The sequence below is a fragment of the Cuculus canorus genome, chromosome 24, assembly GCF_017976375.1.
Source record: "Cuculus canorus isolate bCucCan1 chromosome 24, bCucCan1.pri, whole genome shotgun sequence".
In the NCBI taxonomy this organism is placed as follows: Eukaryota; Metazoa; Chordata; class Aves; order Cuculiformes; family Cuculidae; genus Cuculus; species Cuculus canorus.
The window spans coordinates 2,148,011-2,170,230 of NC_071424.1; the positions used below are offsets into that span (position 1 = coordinate 2,148,011).

General features: G+C 47.5%; 2 protein-coding genes across 2 annotated transcripts in view; one reads left to right on the plus strand and one right to left on the minus strand.

The window, feature by feature from the left end:
- Window positions 1–997: 997 nt before the first annotated feature.
- Window positions 998–18,051, plus strand: CAMK1G (calcium/calmodulin dependent protein kinase IG). The gene is made up of 13 exons (XM_009561737.2): window positions 998–1,189; window positions 5,917–6,034; window positions 9,202–9,330; window positions 9,716–9,790; window positions 10,527–10,665; window positions 10,792–10,915; window positions 11,438–11,513; window positions 12,054–12,166; window positions 13,188–13,266; window positions 13,699–13,786; window positions 14,493–14,923; window positions 15,434–15,564; window positions 16,751–18,051. The coding sequence occupies exons 2-12, from the start codon at window positions 5,943–5,945 to the stop codon at window positions 15,525–15,527; spliced, it is 1,440 nt and encodes a 479-aa protein (XP_009560032.2). The 5' UTR covers window positions 998–1,189; window positions 5,917–5,942; the 3' UTR covers window positions 15,528–15,564; window positions 16,751–18,051.
- Window positions 18,052–18,102: 51 nt separating this feature from the next.
- LAMB3 (laminin subunit beta 3) overlaps window positions 18,103–22,220 on the minus strand; it is a 39,169-nt gene continuing 35,051 nt past the window's right edge. The window contains exons 21-25 of the mRNA XM_054087463.1: window positions 21,076–21,283; window positions 19,938–20,079; window positions 19,423–19,599; window positions 18,692–18,845; window positions 18,103–18,240 (exon numbers count right to left, since the gene is read on the minus strand). Of these exons, the coding sequence (XP_053943438.1) occupies window positions 18,104–18,240; window positions 18,692–18,845; window positions 19,423–19,599; window positions 19,938–20,079; window positions 21,076–21,283 (818 nt within the window). The 3' untranslated portion in view covers window position 18,103. The remainder of the gene's footprint in view (window positions 18,241–18,691; window positions 18,846–19,422; window positions 19,600–19,937; window positions 20,080–21,075; window positions 21,284–22,220) is intronic.

The window sequence follows — 22,220 nt, forward strand, 5'->3', positions numbered from 1 at the left end:
CCTCAATAAAAGACCTCACATTGCTCTGATGTTGGTGTCCTGCCCAGGATGCCAGCAGCTCCCCCTCACTCCAGAGGAGGTACTCAAAGGTTTGTGGTGCTGCTGCAATGAAGACATCAAAGGGAGGAAGAGATGAAGCTTTACAAGGGTTTCAAGATCAGATCAGTGCAGATCCCACCAAAACACTAAATGTGATGTTAGCACACCCAGAAACTCTGACCTGACACTATGGCATTCGCAGTGATGGGTCCAGCCAACAAAGAAACAGAGAGAACTAAACTGCCTGCGCCTTGGAACTAAGATACTGAAGAAAAAATATTAAGAAAAAGAACGTGATTTTCTAGTATTGCCCCACAGCTGATTTATTCCCGATATAAAACTAAACTTTGCAATGATAGGTTCTTTTTTTCATGCATTTTTCTAGATGGCAGTGTAAATCAACCCAGAGCGCAGTCAGTAAAGTTGTTATTGCCATCTCTAAAATCCTACACTATAGAAAAGATGCAAAGAATTATTAATATTTCCTAGATTCATATGTGCTGTGCCTTTAGGGAAGACACACACACACACAGAGGCTTTGAAAGGCAAAATAGAGCCACTGTATGGCTTAAAATACTCCAAAACTCCAGTGATGGAGATTAATCCCTGCTGAAATGATTTTTTTCTCCATGTTTTTTTGTGCCATGTAAACATGGTGGAGAGCATCCCCTCCCCAGGGCTGGAGATGGGAGCGCTGCCTTGCCAGAGCATCCCAGTGGGAAACGCTGTCCCACTCCACACTGTGCAGCCCTGTCACCCAGCAGAAAATAGGGCCAATTTTAATATCAAGGAGTCATTTCCTTGATGAAGGCGAATGCTGCTTGCATTCCACCCAGGAATATGTCAGTCCCCAAGTCAGTTCTTGCCAGGAGCAGCTGCACACCACGCACGGCAGCAGAATCCATCCCTGCTGGGTGCCTGTGTCCGCGTGGCCAGGTCCCGTTACCGCCAGCGCCGTGCACGCACACGCACACCCACGACAGCTCGCGCCGGAGTGATTTACTCCCCGCAAAGTGCTGCTTGGTTACCACCACGGCAGAGCCATCTCCTCCTCCTCCCCGCTGCCCGTGAGCACCCAGGCGGACTCTAATCCCCACAGACCGCGGGAGCCGGAGCAGCAGCCAACAGGAGTTGCTTTGTGCTGACTTGGGTAAGGAGAATATTCTTTCTTTAATAGCCATTTGCTTTTCCTGGCTGTTCCATGCAGTGAAGCAGGTGGGATTCGGGCTGACCTGGGGTTTTAAAATGAATTTTCTCCAAGAACAGGAAAATACCAGAGGACTCCTCTGTGCAGGCTGTTAGTCTGGTACCCTACGGCACTCGTGTTCTATTTAGCAGTTTCATAGAAAGCTGCTTTCTGATGTTTCACTTTGAAAGTATTGTAAGGAATGTGAAATATTTAGAATGAAAATGGTGCTTGTGCAAGTGTTGATCAAGGACGACTAAGTTAACGCACTGCTTTGGAATTGATGGGGCGGCAGGGCGAATACAAGATGTTTAGTGTGGGTTTGTGTGCGATGGTGAGCTCACGTTTTCAGTTTCTTGTTCTTTTGTCCCTGAGCACAGAGCCTGGCCTGGTGGGTAATTCATTCACATGCAGATCGCTTGGTTTGGTGTGTTTTATAAAGCAAAGTCCTTTGACTTTGTATTCTCCCTTTCTTTCTGTAAACTTCTTTTTAATTCTAAAGGCAAAACCACGAAAGCGGCACCTATCTCCCCCCTCCACACGTAACTTTGTCACAAGACTATTAATCATGCCTTACAATAATGTTGCTAATGCGGTACATCCATGCCGAAGCAGAGTCTCTGCCTGCAGATGGATTTGTTCCTGCGAGATAGGAAAGTGGAACAAATTTCCTCAGGAAATATTTAAGCAAGGTCACAATAACACTCATTACATTCCAAGCAATGATGTGTCATGTGGTGGAGCAGACAGAGTACGGCAGCAGGCACGGTCATTGACTTAGTCTGTGTAGGACCCCAAAGGTTGGACATTAATATTCAAACTCCTGACTACTTTCCACTTACGCTTGTCAGATTGAAGTCCTGCCTATTGCTTAATTGGTTATGATGGGGAAGAGGGAAGTGAAACAAATTAAAGCAATATTATGTACTTTGTTTTAATCTCCCAAGGTCATTATCTACATTAATTAATAAGCATTTCCATCGTATCAAGCAATTCACTACTACTGCAAACACACCACTGTTTTTGCACTGCCAAAAGGTGGGTGGGCAAACGAGCAAACACAGACCCTTCGCTAGATCAGGGGACTAAAACAACGCACATTGGGTGTAGCCAAAGCACACATCCTATACCGCGGCTGGGAGACGCGCCCACCGAGCTACAGGATGATGCACGTGTGAACAGGGTGTCAGGATGGATCCGACAAACAAAACACGTCAGAAGTGTAATGGAAAGGTGCAGGTGGACACGTATAGCGGGGAAATCATGTTAGACAAGGCTGGATGAGGCTATGAGCAACCTGATCCAGTGGAAGGTGCCCCTGCCCATGGTAGGGGAATTGGAGCTGGATGGGCTTTAAGGTCCCTTCCAACACAAACCATTTTATGATTCTAAAACCTGCAGCCTCAGCACAAAGTCTGTTTGCCCAACTTTTGTTATGATGTTTTCCATTCCTGCAGAAAGTGAAGCGCCTGGGTACATTAAACTCCGTTTACCCATACGCTGTGGCCAGGACACTGTTGGGCCAGAGCCTGAATAAATAGCACAAACCAGACCACAAATACATCAAACATTGCATTCTCACAAACTGCTGCGAAGTGCAACAAGTGGCTTAACCAGATTGAGAGCCAAAGTAAAGGTGAGTCCCCAGAGCCTGCATCAGCAGTCACAGCTCTCACAATCCCGTAATCACGGCTGGACTGAGAGGCCTCTACACCAAACCCTTTGGCAAATACTTTCCCATGTACCAAAAGAGGGAAAAGTATTGAGAATAATATGATCCAACACAAGGAATCATAGAATCATAGAACAGTTAAGGTTGGAAAAGACCTCTAAGCTCGTCCAGCCCAATCATCAGCCCAACCCCATCGTGCCGATTAAACCCTGTCCCAAAGTGCCACATCTACACATTTTTTGAACTCCTCCAGGGATGGTGACTCCACCGCTTCCCTGGGCAGGAAGGAGGAAGGTGGGCAAGCATTCATCACCCAAGCACATATGCAGCTTTACATTTTAGTCAATTCAAACGTTTCATTATTTTGCTCTCAAAATAGCAGCACGCACTCCCCTTCCTCGCAGCAAGGCGAGGGGAGGCAGGAAATGACTTGCTCGTGATGGCACAGAAAAACTGAGAAAGCAGGAAATCCAATCCACGTGTAGGGAGTCAGAGCTGTTCATCCAGCCTTCCCTCCAGATATCAGCACAACTAAATGCCGTACGCAAAGAGTGACAGAAGGAGGGACTGTGAGATGAACAGATGATTCACAAGAGACTGAAGAAAACACAACACTACCTTCCTTTAGGAGCAAAATCCACTTTAAAAAGAAACTGGTCGAATTAAAAAAGAATTAAATACAAGATTAATAACGGAATTGACCTTAAATGAGCAAATATTGGGCAAATTTGAGATTTGTGTTCAAATGGGCCAAATTTGCAGAACAAGGTGTACCTGGCACCGCTGTCACCTCCAGCCAGGAGGAACACGGTTGCCTCTGCCCTGATATCTGGAACGTTGTCCAGCATCCCTGGGAGGGATCTCTGCACCGTGCTGTGCTCAGGCTGCCCCAAAGAGCTTGTGCCAACCAGGGTACACCTCAGCGCTGGGGCTGCCCAGGAACAGAGCCCTACAACACAGCTTGTCCCTGGGCCTCCCCAACCTCATCTGGGTTTTTTTTTTACTTCATATTCTTTGTTTGACAGCAGGCTGAGAAAGAAACAGAGAGGTCTTCTGAATTTCACCCATCATTCAACACCACTCTGGCATCATGCAGTTGATATTTGGTTAAAACGGATAAAACTCACCAGCTCTGCTGAGAGTTCTCTTTCTGTGATGTTCCAGTTCTGTAGAGATTTGTGTGGGAGGGACAGGTTACTGCAAACGAAAACATCATTATGGGGTCTCAAAATACTGGCAGAAAGGTTTTTAGTAGTTGATCAACATTTTTGTGAAGAACTTTTGATCATCGCCGATTCCAATCAGCAAAATATTGCTGGATTTTATAAGGAGTTGTGTTTCTAGGAGTTACAGATGCATCAGAATCCAAAAGGTAAATAAAGGTCAGGTGCACTTTGGTGATTTTATAGACTGAAGCCTTCAACTGTTTACAGTTGAGTCAATTTTGTTTTCAATAATGTTAAGTTAACCTTTAAAAAATTGTGTCAAGGAGCCCAAACCCCTGGCACTGCACTAATTAAGGAGAAAAACTGTTCAGGAGGAATTCAATATCTAAACTGCCCGTCATGAAACATCTTCCAGCTTTTTCTCAGCTTTAATACTTCTTCCTCTTCCAAATGCTTACTTTTACACAAAAGGTTGTGCTTTGTCCTTTGAAGGCTCAGCTCTGGGGCAGCTGTTCCTGCTCCCGAGAGGCGCGATGCTCCATGTGCTGAGGGGATGCTCCATGCACCAAAGGCGCTGCTGTTGGCACCCAAGTCCCTGCTGCCCAGGGATATTTTTAGTGCATTTCTTTTGTATCCTAATAGAGTGGAAAAACTACTTTATTTTTATAATTTTTTTCTAGTCTCAAAACTTGTTTTCACCTTCCAGTGTACTTAGAGTTCCATAATACTAGACTTGATCTTATTAAGGGTGATTAGATATTTGTATAACGTTTCACACCTCCCAGACCTTGTGCAAGCTGTACCTAATTCCCCTCACTCTGGTGAGCTCCACAAGGCTGACAGCTTTCCTTTCTGTCTTACAGCCGCGCTGCCCAGCCTGCGCCCTAAAGAGCTTAGCGGTGGGGGGGAGATGAGGCAGTGGGACCTGACCAAGGTCAAGCCGCCCGTGAGCAGCAAAATCCACGGATCGGTTGGGAGTCCCAGGGCTGTTTGTACCCACAGAGCAGATTCCCTGCAGTTACATCCTCCAACGCTGATCACACGCACTCAGCCACCACCAGTTTCCAGAAAGCTGTGTTTTCCTAAGCAGCTCTTGCCACCCACCCTGTGCCAAGCTGGGCTGCAGGTGGGGACCACTCGCTTCACATCTGCAGCGCAGAGACACCCCAACAGGGCAGGGCACCCCTTTGCCACACCAACAGCCTCCCCCCGGGCCAGCATCGTGGCACCACAGCCCTGCCAGACAAAGGCAACAGGAAGGTTATGACTCAGGGCAGAAGCAATCTGTCAATTAACAAGAATTAAGGATGACAGCAGCGCAAACTGCACAAGACAGATCAACAAAATGTTTGATATCAATTCCCCTCCCCGCAGTCAGGAGCTCTTGAAACTATTATGTGAGCGATAAAGCAGCTCAGTTCTAATCCATCTCCATCACTAGTTGTACCTAACTTTTAATCCGTTAGGCATGGATGCTGCAGTTAAAATTAGCAACCGTTCAGCAGGGCCTTTTTAACCACTAAATATGAAGCACAATATAAACATTTGTAATTGCCAACATGCGCTAAATGACTACACTGACAAGAGAGTGTTACCATATGGTCACCGGATCCTACCCAGCAGATCTGGCATTACGGCGCACTGACGGCTGGAGCGGGAGGTAGCGGCAGGGACATGGTCAGCACTTACGGTTGGGAGGAGCAAAAGAAGCACAAAATTCACATGCTTGAAAAGTCTGACTCCTCTGACCAAGGAAACACCATCCATGGCATCCTGAGCCCCACTGGCTCCCGGGCTCCTGTTCTTCATGTAAGCACTTGCCACATCAGTCACCTCTCTCCTCTTCCTCGCAGCGTTCCCTGCTTCCACTCTGGAGGAGATGGGTCGCAAGGAAGAGGACGACAGCAGCTCCTGGAAGAAACAGACGAGTAACATCCGAAAAACATTCATTTTCATGGAGGCCCTGGGATCGTAAGTATCAGAGCTGCTTTCCAGGCAGAGCCATGCCTAAGTACCAGCTTCCCAGCCACTGGCCAGTGCCACAAGCAAGTGTCACCTTCTGAGTCAGGGAACAACCTTGAGGTGAGGAGTGGATGCTCTGTCACTGTTGCTGGTGCTGTGATTCATGGCTTGCGCTTGCCAAGCGGCACCAGAGCAGCTCCCTCCCTCCCTCCCAGCCCCACAGCACCGGCTCTGGGTCAGCCCTGCCTTTTCCTCATAGAATCGTTAAGGTTGGAAAAGCCCTCTAAGCTCATCCAGTCCAACTATCAGCCCAACCCCACCATGTCTGCTAAACCATGTCCCAAAGTGCCAAGTCCACGTGTTTTTTGAGCCCCTTCAGTGATGGGGTCTCCCCTACTGCCCTGGGCAGCCTATGCCAGGGCTTCACCACTCTTTCAGTAAAGAATTTTTTCCTAATATCCAATCTAAACCTCCCCTGGTGCAACTTGAGGCCAATTTCCTCCCATCCTATCTCTCATGACTTGGGAGAAGAGACCAACACCTGCCTTGCTACAACGTCCTTTCAGGAGCTGGAGAGAGCGATGAAGTCTCCCCTCAGCCTCCTCTTCTCCAGGCTGACCAGCCCCAGGTCCCTCTCCTCCTTTCCTCTAAGCCTGGATGGCAGCTCAGTCAAGTCTTTGCTCTTTCCTTCTGCACACACTGGTCTGCTGCTGCTGCCACAAGGTCAGGCGGGGTTGAGGGATGGCTCTGGGGGAGGCATTATAATAATAACAACTAGTATATTTAGCTCATAAACCCTGACTCAGTTGAGGGATGAAACAAGAACAAGGATGTTCAAGTTGCACAATACTTCTCTGTGAGTTAACAGCTTAATTTGCCTATTCATGCGCAAGAGACAAGAAAACATTTCCAGGATTCTGGAGGAGGAATTGAATTACCTCCACCAGCGAGTCCTGTCACGTCCAGATTTTCTGTGACTTTAGAACCCACCGCAAAGCTCCCAAAAAACACAACTAGTCCAGAGCTCAGAGATGTTTTAAATAATCAAGTTTCTGGTCAGCCTCGCGTATTAGTTAAATTATCCAGCAGCTTTCTCTGCAGGAATGAGGTTGTAAAAGGCTTTGTTCTTTCCTAGCCAACTTGTTGATTCACCAATTTTTAATAAGGGGCATAATTATCATAAACTGTTTGGGACAGCTCTATGGAACAGATGCCCCAGCATCTGATTTGTAGGTTGTTCATTTCCTACTATTACATTAATAGGAAAACCTAGCATCAGAAATTGGGGTTTTTCCACACACACCACTCCAGCGAGCTGAAGAACAGAAATGAAGATCCGGAACCTAAAGCTACCTGGAAAGTTACTGTCACCTTCCCCCAGCAGCCACAACTGTTGGATTAGAGATCTTAGCGAGGATGGCCCAACTTATTTCCAGAGAGCTTTTGGGAGTTTGAAAGGCATTTCCACAAAACAGAGTTTGAATGGGTAAAAGGAGAGAAACGTGAAACTGGGAAAAGGTCCCAACACCACCTGCATTTGGGGCCAAAAGAGAGAAGATCATTACATATAATTTACTGAGTGAAACATTTGGATTCATCTGTTGGGATGCCTTCCCAAAAATCTTTGGGGTTTGATTTGGGTTATCTTTACCTTGCGAGGAACCAGTCCTGGCACAGGCGAGTTCCTCACAAGACCAATGGTCTTGCACGTTGTTTTGGCATCACGCGAGGGCCCACGGGAGAAGGAGGAAAGCTGAGCCCAGTGAGGAGCTGCCTTCGGCTCCCTCTCCCTGCTTCATCGCCGGCTGCCGCTCACTAGCAAAGACACATGAGCAAAGCCCCCCATGCCAGATGGGTACGGCTCAGCCAACCCAGCGGCACAGCACGCTGGATTCTTTGTTTAGTGGATTACAGGAGGTTTTCTGCCCTCATTTATTGCGTTGGCTGAAATAGCATCCCAACTGAGAAGGTGCTGCCACTGCTCTCATCTTGCTTGCTCTGCCCTCCAGCTCCCCACAGGGCTTTGCAGACTCAGGTTCCATTTAACTGCCATCAATTAATCTGTTGCTCATTTGATGAGGATTATTGAGGACTGACCTGGCAAAGTATCCACTGTCACTATTCCGAGACACGTGTTCAGCTGCCTAAGACAAACCTTTAACAGGATTGTGAGCTTTAAGCATGTTATAAATACCTGCTTGTAGCTGCACTGGGCTGAACCTTTGTTGGGAATGTACAAGACATTCATTGTCACTTTGGGACTGTGGGTACACGGGTATTAGCAGTTTCTGCAGAAAGGAAAACACGTTAGATGCTGAATGAAAATATTGACTGAGATAATTTGGTAATTTTCATCTTCAGATACACAGAACGTTGGTTGATGCACCCAAACTGCTACCTAACCGGGCTCTCCTCACCGCAGTTCAGCTGCCTCTGTCCTCGGGGCAAGGCTGACCAGGGAAAGTGAAGGACTGCGTTAAGACACAGGGGCTCTGAGGACACACAATTTGCATTAAGTAGGAATTTGGCCTCAGCAGTGTTAAGATCTTTCCATGAAGGGCTGTTAACCCCATGGAATGCCTGAGCTGCAGACTGCCCTATTAATGAAGGGGCTCTCCTACAGCCCTTCAGCTGGGCTTGAAATTAGCCCAGGAACATCCCCACAGTCCTGATGGATTCAAGTGCACGCGATCCTTCAAAGGCAGCAAGCTGTCAAACCGTGGTCGGTGCATCCTCCTGCACCCACCCAAGGCACGTGCTGACAGCTGAATTTGCCATCTGCCTCCTTGGAGGTGTGCTCCAAGCCAGGCACGGCTGGAGCTCACCCATAGCCTGGCACACACAGGACTAAAACACTTGACTGCCTTTACAGATGCTCCCGAAGAACATGATTTGATTTCATTTCATTGCAGGGGTCTTTTTGGTCCACCACCTCAACAGAGCTTCATGATGAACTATGCAAAAATAACAAATTGTGGAGGTTTTCCCTACATATTGCATAATCTTGCATTGACTATCGTAAATATGGGGCTGCTGGAGATGTCGTTCTAGCTCTATAATCAGCATCCACTTTGGATTAAACTACTGCCCTGTTGCTTTTCCCTCTTTCCCTCTGTAAGCATCCTTCCAGTTCACAGCAGCAGCACCTACTGAACCCCAACTTCTCCTTTCTGCAGAGGCGCCTTTTCGGAAGTTTTCTTAGTGAAACAAAGAAGCACTGGCAAGCTCTTTGCTCTGAAATGCATTAAGAAGTCTCCTCTCACAAGAGACAGCAGCTTGGAGAATGAAATAGCAGTGTTGAAAAAGTGAGTACCTTCCTATACTGTGAAGCAGAACAAGCATCCTTTCCCCAGATGTGGCTCTGCGACAAGAATGACATCAAGAAGCATTTCTTTTTAAAGAATATATCGATATTACTGTAAATTAGTAGATTGGGGAAGTTCGTCCTCTCATTTCCTGGCTGGCTTTGTAGCTCCAACACAGCCATATTTTCCCAGACTCATGGAAGGAAATATCCAGCCTGAATCTCCCCTCCCTTAGTTTAAAACTATAGCTCCTTGTCCTGCCACAACAGGCCTTGCTAAAAAGTCCCCAGCTTTCCTGGAGCACCTTTAAGCACTGGAAGCTGCTCTAAGTTCTCCCCGTTTTGTCCTTGCCAGGTTTGTTCCTGACCCACATTTCTCTTTGCAGGATAAAGCATGAAAACATAGTGACTTTAGAAGACATTTATGAGAGCACAACCCACTTCTACCTGGTCATGCAGCTGTGAGTATCACCAGAGTCATTTCTTTGTGGGCCACAAAGGAAGAAGAGCGGTGGGACCACGGTGATGCATCGCATTTCAGCATCTACACATCGGAGCCCCTCACATGTAAAACCCTGACACACAAGACCCATTCAAACCCCCCTCAGGCATGGTTTGAACTAACCAGGACCCTTCTCATGTTGCCTTGGCCCATGCTCTTTTTAGCAGTGAGCTTCTAAACCAAGATTAGGATCTATTTATGCAAATTAATTCATCACACTTGAGCAGGGCAGAGACAGAAGTATTGCTAATTAAAGCTGTGCCATGCAGGGTTTCTAGAAATGAAACTGGGCAGAATGTCAGCTCCAGAGAGAGCAGCTTGCTGTGGGCATCAGCTCCGAGCACCCGGCTGCTACTGCTAACTCATAAAGTTAGCTAAGGGAAGGCATCACATGAAAACACGTATCCACTTGTGCAGCAGAGCCTGGAGGCAATCCTGCCCACGGTGCTGCCTGTGGCTCAGACCTGCAGAGAGCTGCATCATAACCCAACCCAAATTCCATCAAAATAATACTTACTGACACCCTGAAACTGCCCTCGAGAGCGTCCACCAGCCTCTCAGCTGCCCAAGGAGTGGTTCTGCTGTAGGTGGAGTTGTAAAATCACCAGCAAGTCAGCTTGTCTAACACAAAAACGAGATTAACTTTGTTTAGTCTTCTTTTCAATCTTTTTCTTTCTGACCCACCGTTCCTACAGAGTATCCGGGGGAGAGCTGTTCGACCGAATCTTGGAACGAGGAGTTTACACTGAGAAAGACGCGAGCGTGGTGATCCACCAGGTCCTGACAGCAGTCAAGTACCTCCATGAAAATGGGATAGTGCACCGTGACTTGAAGGTAAGACCTGCCCCACCGCGACAGCAGCGCCTTGTGGGGCTTCACCTGCTCCGCTCCAGGACTTTCTGTTCTTTCTTTCCATTTTCCTAACACAAATTCCAACCTCTAACACCCCTGTGTTCACAGCCTGAAAATCTTCTTTACCTTACTCCCGAGGAGAACTCCAAAATCATGATCACGGACTTTGGCTTGTCTAAAATGGAGCAGAATGGCATCATGTCCACCGCCTGTGGGACTCCTGGATATGTTGGTAAACCAAGGATCAGAAAGGGGTTGGAAAAAGAGTTATGCACGTAGAGTACCTCACCTAGCAGAAAGGAAAAACATACCGAATTATGTTAACAACACCACTCTACTCACAGATGCACTGTGCGGACCACATAAAGAGTGGATTAGGATTGAGTATAGAGACTACAAAATTAGGGAATGTTTAAAAGTGCAAAGAAAGGATAATTTCAAAGGCGATACATCCCAGCATTAGTCATAAATTTACAGAAAAATTACAAACATCATTTTAACAAGAAAGGATTTTGTATCACGTTCACCAGGCTGCACCGGCTTGATCCACAGCTTAGTGATTAAAAACTCAGGATGCGGGCAGAAATTCTCTATTCTTTCTATTCAACGGCATAAAAAAAGATACGGAAAGCACAGACTGGTAAACTGTTACTGGCTGGTTCTCTGTGCTGGTACCTCAGAGGCAAAGCGTACAAGAAACTATTGAGGAGTTTATTAATGCTCAGAAACCTCTTTTCCTTTTACTGTTCTGCAGCCCCTGAAGTCCTCGCCCAGAAACCATACAGCAAAGCCGTAGACTGCTGGTCCATCGGAGTCATCACCTATATCCTGTGAGTAAGAGCAGACAGCATCCCACTTGTTTTTCTGCGCTTTTCCCAGCTCCCTTGTCGCTCCCGACACCTCTGCAGAGCGGCAGCGTGCGCGGAGGCGATGCCGCACCACCCGTTTTGCTGCGGCGACGCAGCAGCAGTGTATTCTTCCTTCACACAGATTCACTAGACTATAGAAATGAAAGGGATGCGGGGAATCAAGTACTGGAGACAAGATGAAAGGAATCACATTTTCTCTATTATGTGCCTCATCCCATGCTTTGTTTTGGTTTTTTTTTTTCCCCATTGCTAACAACTACCGTTCAATCTTCCTCGGTACTTTTTGTTTCATTCCCTCCCACGCCGTGCAGCTCTGTACCAGCTGTGGCTTTGTCCTTTCACTGCTGCTGTTAAGTTTTTAACTCTTTTCTGCAGCTTTACCGGTACGCTTAGACGTGAGGGACAGACAGATGGATGGAGTCACTGAGTCGTCCGCGTCGCCGGCACGTGCCGACACGGACAGCGGTGCTAAAGGGCCACTGGCTTTCTGCTCTCTTCCAGGCTGTGCGGGTACCCTCCTTTCTATGAAGAGACCGAATCCAAACTGTTTGAAAAGATCAAGGAAGGCTACTTTGAGTTTGAGTCTCCATTTTGGGACGATATCTCTGAGTCAGGTAAAGCTCAGACGCCGGGAAGCACCGTGCTCCCACCCACAGCCGCAACCCAAAGCCCTGCCACCTACGGGGTTGGGCTGACAGTTGGACTTCATCTCAGAGGGCTTTTCCAACCTTAATGATTCTATGAATCTAAGCCACACACACCCCCAGATACCCTTCGCTGGCCTCGGCAAGGACAGGAAAGGATGAGGAGGTGCTGAACTGAGTCACTCGCAACAGCAAAGCCCCAGACGTGGGAACTCATTGCTGAACATAGCAGCAGGGGTGACAACACCAGAGCTGAGCGGCACCGGCAGAGCTCAGGGTACTTTGTGTCCTGCATCCTCAGCTGAAGCCTCTATTAACCAAACTCTTATTTTCACAAACAATTAGAGAGCTCAGACAAGGGTTTAGGATTCCCTTGGAAATCTCAGAGGTATTTCCCTTGTCTCCTTTTCTTTCCATCCCATGGCATCACCTTTCCTTACATCACTTTCCTGATGAGCTGCGTCAGCCACCGCTGCACCCTTCACCAGACCAACCTCCTTGTGGAGCTCCCCTGCCCAAGTTTACCAAAGGCAGCATCTTAGCAGCATATTTTGAACATCAATCTTTTACCCATACAAACAAAAATAGTGGGAGGTTTGTTAGGACTTAATAACAAACAGCACAACCCTCCCTGCATAAAACTGGGAAAAACTGGGAGGGACATAAGCACTATTTACAGTAACTTCATAATCTGCTCAGTTTGCAATTTCTGATGTTTTTTAAGAGTTATTTTTAGCTGAATAATTCAACTCAAATTCCTGTAGTTTAAGCATGAAGTTTGGTACATCCTCCGTTCACATTTTTGCATCGAGAGCCTTTTGCTACAAACATCTCCCTTTGATGGAGGAATGAAGCGGTACAGACATCTCCTTCTCAGGGCTGCCTTTTGTGGTGTTTATCCACCAGCATTTGCCACGTCCTGTTGGGATCAGATCTTGGAACAAGTTGAAAAATAACCTTTTCTCTCTGCTTCTCCTACTTTCCCAACCAGCCAAGGATTTCATCAGACATTTACTGGAGAAGAACCCAAACACGAGGTTCTCCTGCGAGGAAGCCCTGCGGCACCCATGGTGAGCAGACTGGGACCCCAACAGGAATTGGTGCCCATGGCGATTTGCCAGTATCCACATCTCGGTCCCTGGGCACGGTGGCAGCCAAGAACAGGGACGTCTCCCCAGCCCTGCTTCATTATCATCACCGTCTGCCTCCACGTAGCCCTGGCTGGTTTTTTTTTTCTGTGTGAGAAGAAAGAAAATTATGAATAATTAAAGGTGCAATTTGTGCATATTTGCCTCCATAAACAGAGGCAAAGAAGAAGAAATCCCATTCTGAGCTTCCCTAAGCTTTGAAGTGTGTGTTTGTGTTACATTTTGTTGCTGTTTTTCCTTTGGGTTTAATTATTGCTGATTGAACGTACAAAGCAGTTAGTTGCCTCCAGAATGTGGAATGCCTTACAAATGCCATCTGCCTATGAGCCCGTTTTCTTCTCTCCCCATCTGCAGGATTAATGGAAATACAGCCCTTCACCGTGACATATACCCATCTGTCAGCGCTCAGATCCAGAAAAACTTCGCAAAGAGCAAATGGAGGGTAAGTCGTTCGCTGGTGGGAGCCTACAGCCACTTCACCAACCAACGTCAGTTGCTGCCATCTAGCAACAAGCAAGGCTTCAGCTGGGTGGGGAAGCACCTAAAGGCGGAGATCCTCCAAAGGCTGCCTGGAAATTATCTACACTTACTGCTTAGAGTGTGTTTGCACCAATATTCCCTGCTGCGCACAGGCAGATTTACCACCATAGTGCCCTGGTCAAGGAAGCAAAGGAGAGGGGAAAAGGATGATTGCCTTTGTACTGAGGGAGTGAAACTGGTGTTCCATCAGTAGACCTTTTGGGGAGCTTGGTTCAGCTTCTCCTCCTTTCAGCCTTGAAGATAAATTAGTACTTCATTTGTAGGAAGAGTTTTGGTAGGAAAGAGGAACGCTATAGGAACCACATACACGATAGCATTAAATACATTCAAAACTCAGCTTGAGTCTCTATTTCACACTGCTGTGTAAATTACAGCTGTCCCACCTGACTTCCTCATGTGGAACTGGTTGTAGTTTTCCAAAGCACCCACAGTTTGCACTCTATAGAAACCACGGGGTTTATATGCCAGGAATGATCACATTCCACTTCCCAGAAACCATCCAAACCAACGCTGCCCACCCTATGCGGGCAATCATCACCTTAGGGGGACACTGCATTCATCCTGGCATCACCAGGTGCTCACTGCGGGTGTTTTTATTTCTTCCCCAGCAAGCCTTCAACGCTGCAGCCGTTGTGCACCACATGAAGAAGCTCCACATGAACGGTCATCATACAGCGGCTGAGAGCACCCTCCCTGTTATACAAGTCACGGAGGCTTCCAGACCCAATACACCCATGGTGGCCACCCAGACAGCGACGCCAACTGAAGACAAGGACACATCGCTCCCTCTGGTCCCCAAGCAGGGCTCTCCCAACCCTCCTGCTGAGGTGGAGCAAGATACAGAAATGAGCGATGAAAAGATACAAAGCCACCCAGAGAACGGACCGCTGCCTGCAGGCAGCAGCCCCGTCCTGCCGGATAACCACAGCCCACCAACTAGAACTTCTTGTGGCTGCAGCCCAGCCTGTGTGGGGCACGAGAAAACAAAGACATCCTTCTGCTCTGAAACGGTGCTTTTCAAAAAATCTGCAAAATCCCAGTAGGTATCCAAGTAATTAGCTATGATTTCCAACAAATGACCATCATTCCCGTAATGACACCTCTGGGAGGAGTTGTTTAGCACATAAGTCACCAGCCCCTGGTGGAAGTAGAAAGGAGGGAGGGATAAGGACAGAAACAAATGCTTTGGCTGACTGGGTAGAGGTGCCCTGGAAAGTATTTTCTGTTTGAAGGAGCATCAGGTGAGGCACATTGCCCAGGCATCATGGCAAAGCTTGCAGGACTCAGCTGCCACACTCCATTGACTTGAGCATATTTGCTCTGCAGAGACCAAAACTGCCTGTGGTTAAAGCTGCCAATGACTCAGCCGGGGCTGAGCGATTGGCCTCTGCCTTTGCTGCAGTGGTGACTCGCACCCAGCTCTGCTTTGCTTTCAGCACCTGGTGTTCTTTACATTGAAAACACAACTTCAATTCGCTTCCAGAATGATCTTAAATATTCCTATTTCTCTTTTTAATTCTTTCTCTTCTCATTCTTCCCTTCCAACCAGCCATTTCAAATCAGAAGTCCTTGTTCCAATGAAAGCCAGTAAACACTCTTCTCACTGTGGCACTGGGCAAACTGGAGTTTGTTTGATCATGTGATGAGGCAGCAGCCACTGGGCTCCCCACATTGCCAGCGGTAAGTGCTCTGCAATCCAATCACCAGCTGCTTTTAATTAATCCCATTATGGTGTTAAAAAGGGAAAGGCACAAATAGCAAAGCGATTGTACATGAAATCAATTGACTCAGGTTTTTTTTGCAACAGAAAGAGCCTTAACTACACCATCTTTCAAGGAATATATCCTTTCATCTCCCATTAAGGCCAGTCCAGTGACTCTGAATCCAATTCTTACAATTCTAACAAGGAATGTGTGAAAGGGAGCCACACATGGACCCTTCACAGCAAACTCTACAATTATTCAAAGCTACTCACTGGGAATCACACTGGAAGAAAACAGCTTCATCAGCTGAGATTAGGGCTTTTCAGATGGGTCTCAGCTGTGACCATGAGCAAAGGGTTGACAACAGGCTGCCGATCCATGGCTGATCTGATCCAAGTCTGATCCAGGCAGGTCAGTTGAAGTTAGAATAGAATAGACTATTTCAGTTGGAAGGGTCCTACAACGTTCATCTAGTCTTGGCTCACCAAGTTATTAAGAGCATTGTCCAAATGCCTCTTAAACACTAACAGGCTTGGAACATTGGCCACCTCTCTCCATGAAGCCTGTTCCAGCATTTCACCACCTTCTCAGTAAAGAAATGCTTCCTAATGTCCAATCTAAACCTCCTCCACTGCAGGCTGGAGCCATTCCCATGATGGTTGCTTTGTTACCAGAGCACAGATCATGGAGATGTTAGTTTTGTAGGTGAGCAAAGTACAATCATCAAAGTTTCATCCTATTTTAACCACAGATTGGATTAATTCGGGACTAGCTAAATTGTTATCATATGCACTGCATTACATATGAGTGGTAAAATGTATTGCTCTTAGATCCTGCAATAATGTTCCTCTAGGTGAGCTTCAGCTGCATAAATTGAGCCACTTCCTCTCATCTTTTATGACACTGTCTACTGAAGAGATTACATGAACAGAACTGTAATATACAAAGGATTACTAGAAGAGGCAGACACGAGTAAGATCTACAATAGGCTCTAAAAAGCTTCGTTCCAATGATCAGTCACATCATAAACCTTTATAACCAAGGCAGACAAAGGGATCTAAGCTGTTCCTAACCCCCACGCTACTACTTATTAACAGAGCACGGTTTGAAGGTAGCATAGCGAAGCAAAGTTCAATCTTCAGTTGCAACTCTCTCTCTTGCAGAAACAGAAGGGCTGTTTTACTCTTTTCTGCACTTCAAAGCCAGACATCAAGAGTGCAAGCAAGAAAGGAGGCTGTGTCCCGCCCGGAGCAGGTGGGCAGCAGCGTCTCAGAGAGAAGAACCGACTGATGACACGTGGCACGTTAGTCCCAGGAATCCATCAACGCAGTGACCTCAGGGTGTGTTTCTGGATCGCTCAAAGCTGGGAGAAGGCAAGGGAAAGTCTGAGGCTACTGCGAGCATATTCAGTGTATATTATCCATACGACACTGCTCAGTGCTATAAGCTTTTGTTTTCTGCACACTGTTTAGTTGTCCCATGCATAAAAATTGCACTGCACTATGTAAACCCCACAAACCAAAGCCATGCAGAAGTTTACTCACTGGCAGCTCAGTTATATTTTTACAATCTGCATCCTATCCATTCCTTGGATTTTGGTTAGTCCCAGGCTTCAGTGCTCTGAAAGTTGAGCATCAACCAGCTGCCTAGGCTGCGCAACTCTCACTTTGGCTACAAAAGGAAAGACAACCTGCTAGCAACCTCCATATGTTGGATAATAATCACAGAGAGGTCAAAATTCCCTGCTTCCGAGTCTGTAATTGCACAATAAATACTTGCTTAATAAAGCTGAGTTTTGTTTTGTAAAGTGCCTGTTGGTTATTCATAGAAATCTGATGTGAAAATGGTCTATTAAGTCCTTTTTAAAGCATCCCCCATGCATCTGCAGCCCTGCTCCCTCTGGGATTTTTCTGGCAGAGAGTTACATGGTGAATAAGCTGATTGTGGCAGAAAGTCAAAAGATATTTGACTTCACCGCTGAGAATGAGACCGCGTTTCCCTTATTCAGATAAATATAGGTATGTTGTATAGATATGAGAGATATAAAATTCTGCATAGCTGTGATCCGGCTCTTTGAAGAAAGATCTAGGAGGGAAGTACTGAAGCTACGGCAAGTTTTAAGGATTAACTGCAGCGGAGATACAAAGGCCCATGTAAGGGTGTTAATTTGAACAGTGAAATTCATCTAAAAGAGCTTGAATTTGCTAGAACAAGAAATAATGTCTCGGTTTTCAAACCCGTCTGGAAATAAGTCTTGAGGCTGTCTTTATTTGCAAAGGAAGTTTGACGGCTCTCCCTCTTTTCCATCCAACCACCAGGCAGTTTCAGCCAGTCCAACCAAGGTTAACCCTCTCCAAAGAGTTGCTCCTTCAGCTCGGTGCAGCGATTTTCCAGAGGTATGGAAACTCAGTTTGCTAAGAATAGAGATGTTAGGTACAGGAGAGCTCCAGTCAGAAAATGGGAATAAATACACAAGTCAGTGTCTGCAGAGGAGGAGAGCAAAGCCGTTGGAGCACTCAGGAACAGCTCTCATAGTAGGCGACCCGCTTGTTGATGGCATCCCGGATCCTTCCCACCTGCTCCTCCAGGCCCAACAGTCTAGTTGACTTGGACATCAAAGCCTTGTTGCTTTCCTGAATTTCTGTCTGTAAAGCTGAGGAAAGAAGGCAGGAAAGGGTTATTGTGTGATCAGCAAGAGAAAGGCATCATGGCCATTACCCACCCCAGCACACTGAGCTGAGCATCCACTGCCCTCCTGCACAGCTCTGGTGGAGCCAGAGACACCAACAGCCCACATTTCCCGTTTTTCCCCCTCAATAAAAAAAGGCATGAACACAACTGCTCTGAAGAGAGCTGTTAGTTTGGAATGCTTAAAAATAGAAGCGAGCACGGAGACATTGCAGGCAGGGTCTCCTTTCCATGGCCACCTTTCCCTCCTCACAAACTCTAAACTTACAGCACCAGCAGACGCAGCCCAAATTCACACCATCTCACCACCAAAAGTATGTTGTCTTCCCTGTTGTTTCTTTCCATCACCCCTCTGAGAATCCAAAGCCCTTCTCCAGTGCGTGAGGTTATTAGGCTGAGTTCATAAAGAGCCTTACTTTCCATCCTGAGCATCATGGCCAAAGTTTCCTCAAACAGAGCCTGTGCCTCCAGGTCGATGCTCTGCACTCTGCTGCCCTGCTCCCCCAGTGCCGGGCTCTGCTCCATCCTTCCCTTCAACTCAGTATACATTTGTTTCACTTGTTCGAAAGCCTGTGGAAAAGCAAGTGTTGGTGGGACTGACCTGTGCAAGGCAGGAGATACAGCTCGACCACCTCCCATCCAAGGGACGGGTTGAGGTGAGGTGTTCAGCCTGGAGAAGAGAAGGCTCCAGGGAGACCTTAGAGCAGTTTCCAGGGCTGAAAGGGGCTCCAGGAAATCTGGGGAGGGGTTCTGGATCAGGGAGGGCAGGGAGAGGACGAGGGGGAACAGTTTTAACCTGAAAGAGGGGAGATTGAGATGAGATCTTAGGGAGAAATGTTTTGCTGTGATAGGGGGGAGGCAAACCAATCGAAACCATTCCATGATTATAGAATCATGGAATAGAATGACCTTTCCAGCAAATGCATTAGGTTTGATAAAGGTCCTGGAAGAAGAATTCAGCAGTGGGGAACCGCATCAGCTTAATAAGAAGTGACACAATAACACGTAAGCTGTGCTCTGAACAGGAAAGCCTCTTTGCCTTATCTAAACACGTGCCAGGACACGGATGGCTTTGCTGTCTAAGGACAGTGAGAAAGCACAGCCCAGCCGTGACCACCCCAGCCCGCGAAGTGCCGGAGCCTGGTACCTGCTGCGCGCTCCTGGCCTGTTCAGCCGCCTCCTCGGCCGTCTGCCGCGTATCGGTGGCCCGCAAGCGGTTCTGGTCTGTGCTGCGCTGCAGCTGAGAGAGCCTCTCCACCAGCCCATCCAGCTGGCCTGCAATGGACTTCACGTTCTTCTCGGCTGGACCAAGAACAGCCTCAATCTGAAAGCAGAGTACTCCACATTGAGAAGGAAATCACACCCACACCCCACTGCTAACATGTTCTTCCTCCATGGAGGGCCCAGATGTGCTGCTTGACAGCCACATGGCAGAAGCTGCGTCAGGGTTTGTCTCAGGGGGCTCTGGCAGGGACTAGGACCCGAGTTTGGAGAAGCACAAAAGTCAGGCAGAGCAGAAAGAAGAGATTTTTCAAGCAAAAGCTCCTCCAGATCCCCTTTCCCAGCTGCGCCGGTGCGGGACTCTACCAGGTGGGGAAGTCTGAAAGGAGTGGTGAGTGGGGGACCGTATCCTTATTTAGGAAGTCACTGCACATCACTTACTTCATCAACACGCTCCTGAATGAACCGAAGGGAAGAGCCAGAGCCCCTGATAGCACCTTGGGCCTCCAGGAGCACCGTGTTTGCTCGTCGCAGATTTCCAACCACCTCTTCCACATTGCCCTCAACAGCATTCGCCCGGTTCCTGGGGAAATGCGAGTACAGAGAATTGAACAGGCTGGAAGCCGGCGTCGCAGAGACAAAACATGGAAGGTTGAGAAGGTTCCAAACTCCCTCCCCTTCCTGCCTCAAAAAGCCACAAACCCACACATCTGGACACACCACGCTACAGTCATGAGAGCAGGTTTCTCCTGAGGAAAGTGTTACTTCCATTTCATACCCCCAAGCAGAGGAGACAAAGCGAGAAGGGGAGAGAAAAGTATTCCTTTATGCTAGTTAGAAACATTTATTTTGTGGTGCAAGAAAGAGTGTTGAAAGGAAAGTAATAACCACTGAAGTGGCTCAACAAACACTTCTTTGCTCACAGTGAGACTACTGAGGTTGGGTGACAGAGCTCTCTGGAGAAAGGCAGCTGCCCTTGTCTCATCGCTTCGAACAGGTTAAGCAGGTGTCAGACACTCCAAGGAGTTTACATACTTATCCCACTAACCTTCGCGCTAGGATATTGCTGCAAGTCACCATGTGACAAAGTAGATGCTCCAAATTTGCAAGGACACTCTGTTATGACTTTTTAAGGGACCATGAGATAATCCTCCCAACTTTCACCCAGAAAACAAACAGCCCATTTAATCTCCTCATGCTCTCTTGTGCAACTAGGATGTAGGTCACCAATCTCAAGTAATACCCGGGCAAGCTTGTCATCTCCCATCACAGGGGCTCAAGAGATAGAGAAAAGCCTCCATTACTTTTGGTAAACACCTCGTTCTAGCATCTCTAACAAGATCTGTTCTGGGCAGCCTGATTTCTTATTTGCATTGGGCACCAGGGAGGTGTCTTGTAGAGACTTCAGACTCATTCTTTTAGGCACTGTGTGGATGTTGAAGACTCTGGGCTAAAACTTCAAGATCGCGCAAGTCAGTGCAGCTCCAGTAGAGTGAGATTTCAACACAACTGAGAACTACCACATTCACGGCGTCTGAGTGAACCTTCAGTTGCTAAAAGCCCTTGAGCCCCAACCGACCTGGCTTGTTCTGCCTCCTGCTGAAGCTGCTTGGCTCTAGCGATGTCCTCGGCCGTCTGGGCAAGTACGCTCTCCGGGCACTGCAGCTTAGTCGCCAGATTTTGGATCTCAGTCATCTTTCTCAGGACTGCAGTGGCATCCGTGGGGAGACGCAGGGAGAGAACAGACTCGCTGATTTCCTGGATGGTGGCAGGGTCCGTGTCCTTGTCTACAGAGCAAGCAGACAGACGGCGTCAGGAATGGGAGAGGGGAAAGGCAGGAGTGCAAACACAAGGGAGGGCGAGGGCAGACATCCAGACATGCATGCTCTCACGCACACAGCGTCTCCATTTCAGACAGCTGCCAGAGTCCACCCTGAATTTAATCCTCCTGAACTTAACGTACTTATCATTCACATCAGGAAAACTTTCAGGAAAAGACAGAAATGGTGCCTTTAAGTTGGCAACAAAACCACCGTGGCTAAGCCCAGAGAAGAGTCAGGTGGACCTCACTGAGCAGATGAGGTTGCGTTTCAAGACAAACCTTCTTTTATTTCACAAATGGAAGTTAATAAAACCGAGGAATGAGAAGCAGGCAGAGCCCCAGAGACATTAGCCCAGCAATTAGCTCAGAAATATCTTCACTCATCATTAACACCAGGCAGAACCAAATGACCCGATTTTCTTATTCAGCTAACGCTCATGAGGCTTATTATGTTATTACAATCTGTCTGCAAACAGTAAGTCATCCCGTTGGTTTATAGGACAACGAGGAATTCTCATCTGATTAATAGCCTGTTCCAGAGAAGATTTGTCTGTTTATCTCCGGTCAGGGAGCGTTGCCGGCAAACCTTGTGCTGCACGGGGTCAAAGCCAACTGCAAACGCTAGGAGAGCACCGGCCCCAGGGATGGGTTTGTCCTTGAGCCTCCACAGCAGAGAGTGGGACCCGAAGCAAGTGGTGGTCCAGACAAAAGACTGCCTCTTCCACAGCTTTCCACTTATATTAATCCCATTCATTGTCTTAGAGGGAATACCAGAGAGGAGTTCACGGGAGGATGTTGCAAAACCCTTCCACGAAGCCCTGTGCACAGAAGGTCATGGCCGCGCAGTACCTCCTCCCCCACAGGCCTCACAGACGGCCCCCAAAATACCCCCAGAGGAAGAG

Bases quoted from the DNA above. Each gene is read 5' to 3' on its own strand.
- CAMK1G (XM_009561737.2), top strand. From the start codon at position 5,943: ATGGGTCGCAAGGAAGAGGACGACAGCAGCTCCTGGAAGAAACAGACG. The intron at 11,514-12,053 runs GTGAGTAAGAGC...GCTCTCTTCCAG, and splicing joins GGAGTCATCACCTATATCCT to GCTGTGCGGGTACCCTCCTT. The intron at 13,787-14,492 runs GTAAGTCGTTCG...TTTCTTCCCCAG, and splicing joins TCGCAAAGAGCAAATGGAGG to CAAGCCTTCAACGCTGCAGC.